This window comes from Mytilus edulis, chromosome 2, assembly GCF_963676685.1.
Source record: "Mytilus edulis chromosome 2, xbMytEdul2.2, whole genome shotgun sequence".
NCBI classification, from domain to species: domain Eukaryota; kingdom Metazoa; phylum Mollusca; class Bivalvia; order Mytilida; family Mytilidae; genus Mytilus; species Mytilus edulis.
Genome location: NC_092345.1, coordinates 83,018,836 through 83,031,016, shown reverse-complemented (window position 1 = coordinate 83,031,016; position 12,181 = coordinate 83,018,836). Strand labels below are relative to the sequence as shown.

Sequence of the window (12,181 nt, the reverse complement as noted above, 5' to 3'; positions counted from 1 at the left end):
AAATACAATAAATTTGAATGAATAACATAAGAAGAAAATTGCGGGATATAATGTCTTACATTAGACGACCTGCTGTTACACGACAATATTTCATAATATTATGCTTTAATTGATATCAGATTAAATTGCTGAATCCGCATCAAAATATCTACACCAAATAATAAATACCTCGAAAAATTTACAAATTCCGAGTTACAAGATGACTTGAAATTTAACGAATTAGTATGACGATTTCATTTCAGAAGCTTCATACATCCAATATGTGTGTGTAACATTTGGTAAGATATTTGCAAACCATACATACTTTTTTAAAAGGTTTATGACCCCTTTTGCAGCCATGTAAATTACGAAATTTTCAAATTGCAATAGTATCAAAACAGAAAAAATAATGAACAATAGAGATTTGCTTTTTTGTGCATATACTTAGGGAAACTTCGTGCTAAGTTTTTTTATTTATATTTTTAAGATTTTGCTAGAAAATCCTTAGATATAGACTTTATAAAAGATATTTTGGGTATAAAAATTTAAACATAGATTGCTCACTTAATGTGGTAGCATTTATCATTTACAAAAAGTCATAAACAACCTTTTAATCCCAAATAAATCCAAGTAACTCAAGTCGAACGCATCCTAGAAGATGTACTTGAATCGATCCATATTTATATTTGTTTTAACCAATATATTTTAATTTATAAACTTGCTTCAAAGAAACTATTGCTTGCACTACATGCAATAATCCTCTATCTATCAAGCACCGAATTGCCAAATATGAGAGTAGAAGGAAAATGCTGAATATTGTCTATAAAATATCTATATGTTTAGCATAAATTAAACAAGGATATATAGTCCTTAACCATAAAATATAAATGAATGACAAATCATACTGTTGCCGAATTCGAATATGCGATAAATGCTAAAAAAAATTAAATAAAACTTTAACTCAAAGACAGAAAGGCGTTATCATCATATTCCGTTTTTCAGATCCAAAAATGTGAAACATCATATCTTTTCCACACTTTTTAATTATCAATACAATTTTATACCTTTTTTTGGAAATTTTAAATATTGGTAATATTTTATTTGTATGTTTAGATGCACCATGCGATTCTTACCCATGTTTAAACTCTGGAACATGCCGTAATGGAGCGAATATATACAAATGCACATGTCCAAGTGGGTACTATGGAACAATCTGTCAATGCAAGTATTTTGTAAATATAACATCATATATGACTAAATACTGTAACAAATGAACAGTTACATCGTATTTGTGTTTGGAGAGAGGTTTTAGGGGTTCGAAAAAACATTCAATTTAAGTATGCATAGATAACCTTAGCCGTATTTGGCACAACTTTTTGGAATTTTGGGTCCTTTATGGTCTTCAACTTTGACCTTTTTTGGCTTTATAACTGGCGTTACTGATGACTCTTATGTAGACGAAAGCGCGCGTGTGGCGTATCAAGTTATAAACCTTATACCTTTGACAACTATGTCAGGTGCAACCCCGTATCCAAATAGTGGATCATTTCGTGATTGATTAGGGGGAAAACATCAAGCTAGTGTCAAGATAGATTATACAGACCAACGTATTATCTAAAAATGAATTTAATTACACAATAACTTTCCTATTTGAAAAATCCACAGGGGCCAAAATGCAAAACTAAACTCCTAACTGTGTATTGCTACCTTAAGTTAGCGGACTGTACAGCTGACCGACATGGCCTTGAAAGCATCCGTTGTGAAGGAAGTAGACTGCAAACCAACCAAACAACAATAGTGAAAAACCAAATAAATTCTGTAACTTTCTTTACTATTAATGTACTTAAAATTTTAGTCAATATCATCTAATTATATTTACATTTGAATTAATAATTTACGATTAATTATTTTTGTGCTTTTAATGACATGCTTCAATTTTAGACTTGTTTTGGCTCAATTGTTATTAGGTTGTCTGTAAATTTATTATTCGATATACCTTTCCAATTCTCATAGCATGGATTTAACAGGTAAGTAGCGTGCCTACTCAGTGAGGTCTGAATACAATGGTTTACTCTCAAATATCTTGAGAACATCATGTCCTCGTGTTATATTTCTCATCTTGTGACATTAAACAGAAATTACTTAATATATAATTTAATCAATGTTCGTAATTGTATATTCTAGACACACCTTGCACTGATATACAATGTAACAATGGCGGATACTGAACAATATCCGGCTCTATTTGGTACTGTTCCTGTCCGTCTGGTTACTACGGAACATACTGCCAGTGTAAGTATTGATGTGTCCTGGGACTTTTTTTGCTTTTAATTTCAATTGATATTTTCGTCAATGTAACATAATGATATGTATATGTAAAATAATAATTAACAATAAATGTTTTGGTGTTTTGAATGACATGCTTTATATTTAGATTTGTTTTGACTTAAGTGTTATTATGTTGTCTGTAAATTTATTGTCTGATAAACCTTTCTAATTCTCATGGCCTGGATTTAACAAGTAAGAAGTTTGTCCAATGAGGTCTGAATACCTTAGTTTACTGTTTATTATCTGAAGAACATCCTTGGTGTACTCGTCTTATATTGCAACTTGTGACATTAAACAGTATCACTAAAAAAAAAACAGATCACGGAAACACGGCAACGCGCCAACGAAAACGACACAAAAAAACCACAGTAAATTTATGTTCTTATGTTTCTATGAGTATTTCTTGATAAAATGTTTCTTGCGTCATTTTATATTCTAGACACACCATGCACTCCTGATAGAGAATGTGTCAATGTTGGATACTGTATTATATCTGGGCCAAGTTGGTAATGTTCCTGTCCGTCCGGCCAAATAATATCACAAAACAGTTTACAAAAAAAAATATAAGTCGACAGACAACCATCGAAATACAAGCTCCTGGCTTAAGACAGACACATAAAGAATATGTCAGGATTAAACATTTTTGTGAGCACGCAACCCTTTCCTATTTTGGGACAGTGGTGTAACAGTACAATTTAAGAAGTCGCAATTTAATTGACACAACATATCAGTACGAGAAACACACAAAAAGGCAACTATCATTAAGACAGTAAACACCGAGTATTTGCAATTAATGAAATTTTGTTCAAAGCTTATTACTAGTTACACGGGGAAAATGTTTGTCTCCAAGACTAAAGTATCAATCAGTATATAAAACCAACGGGTTTTGCCATAAACAGTATGAGAAACGCTGTGACTTTGTGGTGGTCCGAATATTTTGACAATCAAAATTTTAATATTGATAAGAGTTAGGAAAAGCAGATTTTCCTCAAGGACCACTGAATTGGCGTATCTTAATTTTCTAATAAATTAATCATCGTAAACTTCAATAATATCACCCCATAAAAATCTGCTACATCAACGCCAATCTAAAATTGAGAATGGAAATAAGGAATATGTCAAAGAGACAACAACCGGATCAAAGATCAGATTTGATCTTTTGTTCTATTGTTTTTTCTACAGAATATCTCCGGCCCAGCATATGCAGTAAACATATTCAATCGAACTGAATTTTAAGTTAACCACTTTATATTTGTTCATATGAAGGGTTGTGTTTCATCGTTTATAATGGTAGTCCTCATGACCATAACTAAAAGTTCATATAATTGGACCCTTTCATGCGACCCTCTTTAATATGGGAGTCTCCAAAGGTTATCGGAAATGTTGTGTAATAATCTGTAGATGTACATATTGTTTTAATTACGCCTTTTATTGTGTTAGTTTGTTATTTCTCCATTAAAATTGACTCATGGGTAAATTTGGCCGTTAATTTTTTCGCATCCTTCGTGTCGAGGCCTTTGTAGCCGACTATACGATTTGGATTTTTCTCATTGTTGAAAACCGTACTAGGACGTATAATTGCTTTTATCTTCGTCATTAGAACTCTGTTGGACAATTGTCTACTTCGTAATCATACCACTTCTCCTAATTTTTATATAATAATTCAACATGTATCGATATTTTCACCAGTTAAACTGGTCGTATACTTAACCTTGAAAATATTGTTCTTTTATGAAGCTAACATACAATGTCAACATTTCATTATTCTACTTATCATTTATATATTGTATTACAAAACTAACTTTTCAATATTTTATATGTCAAAATGGGACCGACACTACGGGTCTTGCATTAGTAAATTACACACATCATGTACTTTTATTCATGTAAAGTTATTTTGTCTGTGTCAAAATTAATAGCTTTTTGTAACTGTTTTACATGATACCAATGTGTTAATTTGACCTGTTGACTCACTTTGTGGTGTATTTTTGTTATTTAATGTATACTCATTTAATTGATGATATATCTCGTTTCACTTTTTCAATATGTACCACCTTTGATTAGTTTTTATTATGATGGTGAAATTTCACTTCTGTACTCAAACTGTGAACAACAAATTTATTTATTTTGAAAAAAATATTTCCGTACTCCTAACAGCAAAATTGTTATATCTGAATTTACCTTTATTTTATTTAACCTATTTTGTCCAGGTTAGAGTTGTCTTTTTGAAATGTTCTACAACTTATTTTATTAATATTGTACTTATATTGTGTCTATATTTTGTTTTTTTATCGTTTGTGTGGGTGTATGAGTGTTGATGTGTAAGCGTGTGAGATTTTAATTTATTGTCCTTCGACTTTTGATACGTTCTTGATTTCTGATATTATAATTAAAGCAAGGATTAAATTTTTGAAGTACCATCTGGTGCGTATACTGAAATAAAATAATTGTGTATAAGAAATAATAAAAAAAGAAATGACAATGTCGAAAATAAAACTATTTATTTAAGATTGATTTCAAAATAGATATATTGAACGAAAACATGTTTATTTCGTATGTTATAATGAATATAATGTAGGTATGTTTGTCGGAAAACTATTGAGAGAGGAAATTTTCAAGTCCAGTTTGAAAACGTATCTATTAAACGTAAATTAGTTTACGGTAGAGCAGAATCATCATTTGAACACAATATCTTTGAATCTTAATTTGACAGATCCATTAATACCTTTACCAAAGAGACCAACCCTAGGATAAGGAAAGTTCCCTAAATTCATATCAGCATATCTTCCACAGGGCCCAGTAAAGTTAACAAGATCTGTCCCTGTCTCAGTATCAGTCACTCTAATGACGCAATCTTGTTTGGAAGACCATCGAGTGAAGAAACGCAATGACAACCATTCTTTTTCAAAAGGTAGTGAAGACTTCCATAATTTTGTCCACTTAAAGGAACCTGTTGGTGAGTCACACTCCTCTGACGTTTTATCAGGTGTGTAATAACAGGACACATAAGGAGGGCGGTCACGAAAAGCAAACATTCTTGGGTCGTACCTGAGAACAATGAATACCTCATTACCTTGTCGCTTAAAAACTAATGGAGGCCTCCCACCATTAAGGTATAGTAAATCGCTTCTCCCAAGGAACTTTCCATTATAACAAGGACCATATAAATTACAAAAGTCCTTAAACTTTTCGGTGTCCAGCTTTGTTGTCAAATTGGTCTTAGTATTATATATCAGACGATGATCGGGCGTTCCACCAAACTTTATAATATTGACACCACGTGTTACTCCTAATTCTGCTACTGGTATCTCGTAAAGGTCTTTCATGTTCACAGTAACTTGTAGTTCATCTTCAAAATAATCCGTATTTGTTTGCTCTATATATTTAGAACATTCAGGAACATTACAAAATACGTTTCCATTGGTCCAATATCCCGCCTTTCTACATGGTGTAATCTCAACCTTGGCAACTTCGTCTCGATTGTTACTATAAACAGAAAGTAAAAGTTTATAGTGTAATCAAGTCGATTGTTATAACATTCTTAATTTGTTCATGTTTTCTTTCTAATGTAATTTCTGAAATTATCGTGATTATTTCAAAAATGTCAAAAATGATACAGTTTCATGTTTGCAATAATAAAACTTGCATTAAAACGTGATGCATGCAATCAATTCTATAATGATAATATTTCTCATTTTTGGTAGAGGTCAGGGATTCGCAATAAAAAAGGACACGCATTAATATCCGAATAACATCTGAATAACATGTTAATAACACTTCCCTACGAAATGTGTTATCAAAAAGTCCGAAATATCGTGAGCCTAAATCCATCAATTAGAAATACAACTTTAAAATTTTGATGGATTCAGTCGAGGATTATGCCAGGCAATGGGCTAAGCGAGAGAAGGAAGACATAGACACTCTTTCAGAATAGATTAAGGCAGTGAGGTCGTTGATACAAATCAGAAACTGAAGGGGTCTATCAATGCCCTGCTACGTCAATCTTTAAAGACCCAAATGTTGCAAAAACACTTATCCTACCTCCATGACAAATATGTTGTTGTCCCCGCAGATAAAGACCCAAACAACACCGTTTTTATGTGTAAAACGCATTACATTAGCTGCTTGATAAACGAATTAGATATTGACAATTCACTTGGAAACTCATTATATACCCACACGACACTTACTAAAGAGGAAATCCTGGATAATCATAGGTCTGTTCTATGTTCCTTTGGAATTTCAACCAAAGATGAAAAACTGGATCTTCCATCACTGTATTTGATACCTAAACTACATAAGTGTCCTTACAAACAACGGTTTATTGCTGATTCTTCAAAGTGCTCTACGAAATCTCTTTCTAAATTTTTAACATCTATTTTATCAGCAATCAAGACGGGCTTCAAAGTTATTGTGAAGTTGCCTATTCTAGAGGTGGTGTGAATCAGATGTGCATACTTCAAAATTCCAAAGATCTTTTAGAGTACATACAATCTAACTCTTTTTCATCTTGTAATAGTATTAAAATATTTGACTTTTCTGCACTTTACAGAAGTATTCAACATTCCAAACTCAAAGACAAATTGAAATAGTTGGTATTGCTTTGTTTCATAAAAAGTAATGGCCAACGTAGATACAAGTATCTTGTCTTAGGGAGGGATAAATCCTTCTTTGTAAAGGATCACTCTGATTAAAAAAAAAACAATTCTCTGAAACTGACATAATCAAGATTCTTGATTTCTTGATTGACAACATATTTGTTACGTTCTGAGAATGTGTTTTCAACAGACTGTCGGCATTCCAATGGGAACAAATTGTGCCCCTCTACTTGTTGAATTTTTTCTTTATTATCATGAGGCTGACTTCATACAGGAACTTCTTAGGAAGAAAGATAAGAAGTTAACAATATCCGTAAACTCTTCTATCCGTTATATAGATGATGTTCTTTCGCTAAATAATTCAAAATTCGGTGACTATGTGAAACGCATCTATCCATCCCATCGAACTAGAGATAAAGGATACTACAGATACAGTTAATTCGGCATCATATCTTGACTTATATCTAGAAATTGACAATGAGGGTCGGTTGAAAACAAAACTTTACGACAAAAGAGATGATATCAGCTTTCCAATTGTGAACTTTCCATTTCCAAGTAGCAACATTCCAGCAGCACCCGTATACGGGGTATATATCTTCCAATTGATACGATATTCTCGTGCTTGCATTTCCTATCATGATTTTCTTGATAGAGGGTTGCTGCTCACAAGGAAGCTATTTAACCTAGAGTTCAAAATGATGAAGTTGAAATCATCCCTTCGTAAATTTTACGGACGCCATCACGAGTTGGTTGACCGTTATGGAATAACCGTTTCACAAATGATTTCGGATATGTTCCTTACGTCGTAACTACAATCCCCTTCCCTTTCATGAATATGGTCTACCGAATTATACTATTTACCGGATTTGTTATTACATAAGCAACACGAAGGGTGCCACATGCGGAGCAGGATCTGCTTACCTTTCCGGAGCACCTGAGATCCGCCCTAGTTTTTGGTGGGGTTCGTGTTGCTTATTCTTTAGTTTTCTATGTGTACTATTGTTTGTCTGTTTGTTTTTTCATTTTGAGCCATGGCGTTGTCAGTTTATTTTCGATTTATGAGTTTGACTGTCCCTCTGGTATCTTTCGTCCCTCTTTTATAACCATGTCATTACCAATACTTGTGTTCGTCATTTGAAAAATTGTATATAACGTTACTATACATATCTTGTTTAAAATTCACTTCTTCCAGAAAACTTTTAAAAATCATAGGGGGTGGGGAACAACATGTTTGTCCTAGAAATTAGTTCTGCGTGTATAATAAATCTACCTTTATACCTTATAAAACTCCACGCGAATAAGATATTTGACGTTTAACAATGAAAGAAAAGAGAAATAATAATTATATCTTCGTTTGCGATTACCTTACTGTATTGAATCAATCATATGTTGTTGGTCAGAGTAAACGTAGCATCTATAAACCAAACTGTAACGAATGGCTAGGAAATGAGTATTAAGAATATATATTAGTAGTTAGCAACCTACCCGTTGAAAGAGGCATCAAAAGCAACAAGTTTATTGCTTTTATCGAAACAAAAGCGAGGAGTATTGTCTTTAAAATCCAACTGGTCAGAAAAACTGGTATATAGGAGCTTTCCATCATTAATGCGCCTATTGTTCTCTGTTATAGTAATACATCGTGGGTCACCAGTGATCGGTAGCGGTACAGCTGACTTTCTGCAATTAAAATATCAAGTATTTTTTAATGTAAATCACTTTACCCTTGACTTTTGAAAACAAAGCGAATACTTTAAGAAATCTGTTTATTAATTCTGATACTATCTCTATCCTATCTCTATCTGTCAATTGGAGAACATTAGCACGACCATTTTATATCAGTTTATCCTATTTATATTTTTTTTATAATTTTTATTCTCCTCACATTGCTTTCTAAGTTGAAATTGTGGTTAGGGTTTACTAAATATATATTTTGTGGAAATTGTGTAAATTATAAACCGGCTTAAGATACAAGACATAGGCTATATGGTGTAATTGTCAATTTTAAAGAAGCAATCCACAAAAGAATGCCATCTGATTGGGTGAATATCAACAATACACACTTGCCACCACATGTCCTTCAACATTGGGCAAAGCCCCACAACACCACACAGTTCGATATGTTACATAGGCACTCTAAATTAAACATGAATAGTAGGCTAATTTCAATAACAAAGATAAACACATCGAAGACACCAGGATTTAATTTTCGTGTTTGCGCCAGACGCGCTTTTCGTCTTCAAGACTCATCAATGACGCTCGAAAAAAAACCACGATACAAAGATATTAGTAACACGAAAACAGATACATGTGAAGGATACATTTTAAGATGGGGATGCTTAACGATTAAAAATTTCCTGGTATTAATCAGTGATTAACGGAATCAAACATATAACATGTATACAACTGAAAAGCAGACTTTCAATTACTTATTGAGCTACGTTTATATAAATAAGGAGATGTGGTATGATTGCCAATGAAACCAGTATACACCAAAGTGCAAATGCAGTTATTCAAATGTTTGTTCTCCCTGCCTTTCAATTTAACAACAATGAGTCATATTTAGTCAAAATATTATTACTGTTGTCTGCTAGAAAATATTTGAATAAAACAACAAAAACGACGAATCGCGAGGTATACTTGATTAGTTTTTAAAAGGGTCCTCAACTTTTTCCCATTTTACTGAGGGAATAACAATTAATAAAAATAGGAGAATCACATAATTTACTTTTTTACATTCATCTTTATATATGTCTTTGACAATTGGTATGACAAAATAATACGCAACTATTTTTTTCTAGGAAAAAACAATAATAACGATAGTCTAATGGGTTTACTAATTTAATTTTAACATGGATTTTCAAACTTTTACATTATTGGTAAAGGGAGTAAAACTAAATTAAAACAAGGGAAATGTACTTACTGTTTATATTCGTCGCAATTGTTAACGGCAAGATACTGGTCTATTGAGATCGCTCCGGAATGTCCAAGAACATTCAACAAGTAAACCGCACTGAAGACGGAAACCCAAATCATTATTGTTGTCAGTTGCAAAACCAGCTACCAGAGTGATGGTTTTATACTATTTCGAAGATGGCGAAATGTCTGCGTATTATACAGCTATTTAAAAGGTCTTTACACTTTAAATGATGATAATTTTCTATTATTTTTCAATTTTTTAATTAAAATTATGTGAAATTTAAAATTCTTCACTTCTGACAATACGCCTAATTCGTATCATTAAAGTTTATTAGAATACTTATTTATGATTTTCTCTTTTTTTAATATTACATTGAACTCTGCATTGAACCACGTATTGTTGTTGAAAATAGAAACCTTGAACTTCAAATTAACAATGATTGAAAGAGAAATTAAAATTTCATGTCATTTCAAGGTTAAAAAATACACGACCGAATTAAAGGTAACTGAATTTTGTCAAGATATAAAAATGATATAAAGTAAAACATGTTTTCGAAAAGTAACAAAATCGCCAGCTCATCAAACAAAGAAAGTACATTATTATTAGATTTAAGTAAAAAAAGAACTGTATCTAAAATAGGGACGAAAGATACCAGAGGGATAGTGAAACTCATAAATCGAAAATCAACTGACAACGCCATGGCTAAAAATGAAAAAGACAAACAGACAAATAATAGCACACATGACACAACATTGAAAACTAAATAATAAGCATCACGAACCCCATCAAAAACTGAGGGTGATCTAAGATGCTCCGGAGGGGTAAGCAGATCCTGCACCACATGTTGCACCCGTCGTGTTGCTTGTATGATAACAAATCCGGTAAATAGTCTAATTCGGTAGGTCACATTCATAAAATTTCCTGCGTTTATTATAGTCTTGAACAAAATCAGTCGAAATAAAAGATACTGAGATTTTTTTTATATTGGCCTACACATAGCTTACAAGACCAGAAAGAATGGAGATGATTTTTATAAGTTACCGGGTACCCAGTCTGCCACCAATGCTGTCAGACTCGTGAATATATCGGCTATATGTTTAATGGTACACAGTAGAGAATATGTCTACAATTAACTGTTTGTCAAATTACGACTCCCGTTGCTCTCACTAAAGATATTTATATTGAAATTGTATCGGATAATTTTCGTGTTTCTGCTATTTTAATAAATTGTGATACTTTTATTTTGTCGTCTCATCTGGTTGAAATCTAGATGAATGATCATGAATTAAGAAAGAACATTTTAAATTGGAGGTTATATTTGTCGAACACAACAGTTGAGTACGAGAAATGTATAACTGTTAAACTTCTCGGAATTCATATTGATAAAAACCTATCATGGTCAATTCAAATTGATAAAATATGCGAAACTATTTCAACCAGAATATATTTGTTAAAAAGGTTGAAACGTTATTTACCATTAAAGGGTCTTACTCTTTTTTACAATAGCTATATATTACCCATTATTGACTACTGTTGTACAGTATGGGGTCTCACCACACACATTAATCTGGAGAGGATACATAAGCTCCAAAAACGTGCTGCAAGATTAGTTTTATCTGTTCCTTTTGATTTTCCATCAACAGTAATGTTTAAAAAACTTGCATGGATGACTATATTTACGAGGATACACTATTTTCAAGCTGTGTTAATGTTTAAGTGTATGAATGGTTTAGCACCTGATTATCTATCTATTAAATTTACTGCTTGTGCTGATCTTTATAATTATTGTCTGAGGTCGACAACATCAGGACTTTTCCATGTACCAAGACCTAATTCTGATTTTTTAAAAAGAACATTTAAATATTCTGGTCTTATTACCTGGAATAATTTACCAAATAATATTAAAGAAATAGACAATTTAGATACATTTAAGACCAACTGTTCAAACTATTTTCTAACTGAACAGAATAAAGATGCACGAAACTAATGTATATTTTTTTCTTCTTCTACTGAATGCATATATGTGCTTATTCAATATTTAAGCTGCTATATTTAACTGTATTATGTATTTTATTTTGTATGTATTTTTGTCCGTTTTCTATTTGTATTAATAGTTTTTGAAGGCCTCATGGAAGATTAACATGTAATTGTTAAATGTGTTACCTTCGTTAAATAAAGAATTTTATTATTATTATTATTATTACAGTCATGTTTATTTCTTACTTCGACATGTCAGAGAAATTAAAAAAACGTCTGTATACGGGTATTTTTGTATGAAATGTCTCGTTTTCGAGAAATATCTGCATATTCAATCGAAAATGCATAATTTAGTTATAATAATTGCAGAATAGCCTCACAA

At 32.0% G+C, this 12,181-nt stretch overlaps 1 protein-coding gene across 1 annotated transcript; it reads right to left on the bottom strand.

The window, feature by feature from the left end:
* Nucleotides 1–4,791: 4,791 nt before the first annotated feature.
* On the bottom strand, nt 4,792–10,064 carry LOC139513166 (uncharacterized). The gene is made up of 3 exons (XM_071301445.1): nt 9,826–10,064; nt 8,391–8,582; nt 4,792–5,793 (listed from the first exon to the last, which is right to left on the bottom strand). The coding sequence occupies exons 1-3, from the start codon at nt 9,936–9,938 to the stop codon at nt 4,983–4,985; spliced, it is 1,116 nt and encodes a 371-aa protein (XP_071157546.1). The 5' UTR covers nt 9,939–10,064; the 3' UTR covers nt 4,792–4,982.
* Between the last annotated feature and the right edge of the window lie 2,117 nt (nt 10,065–12,181).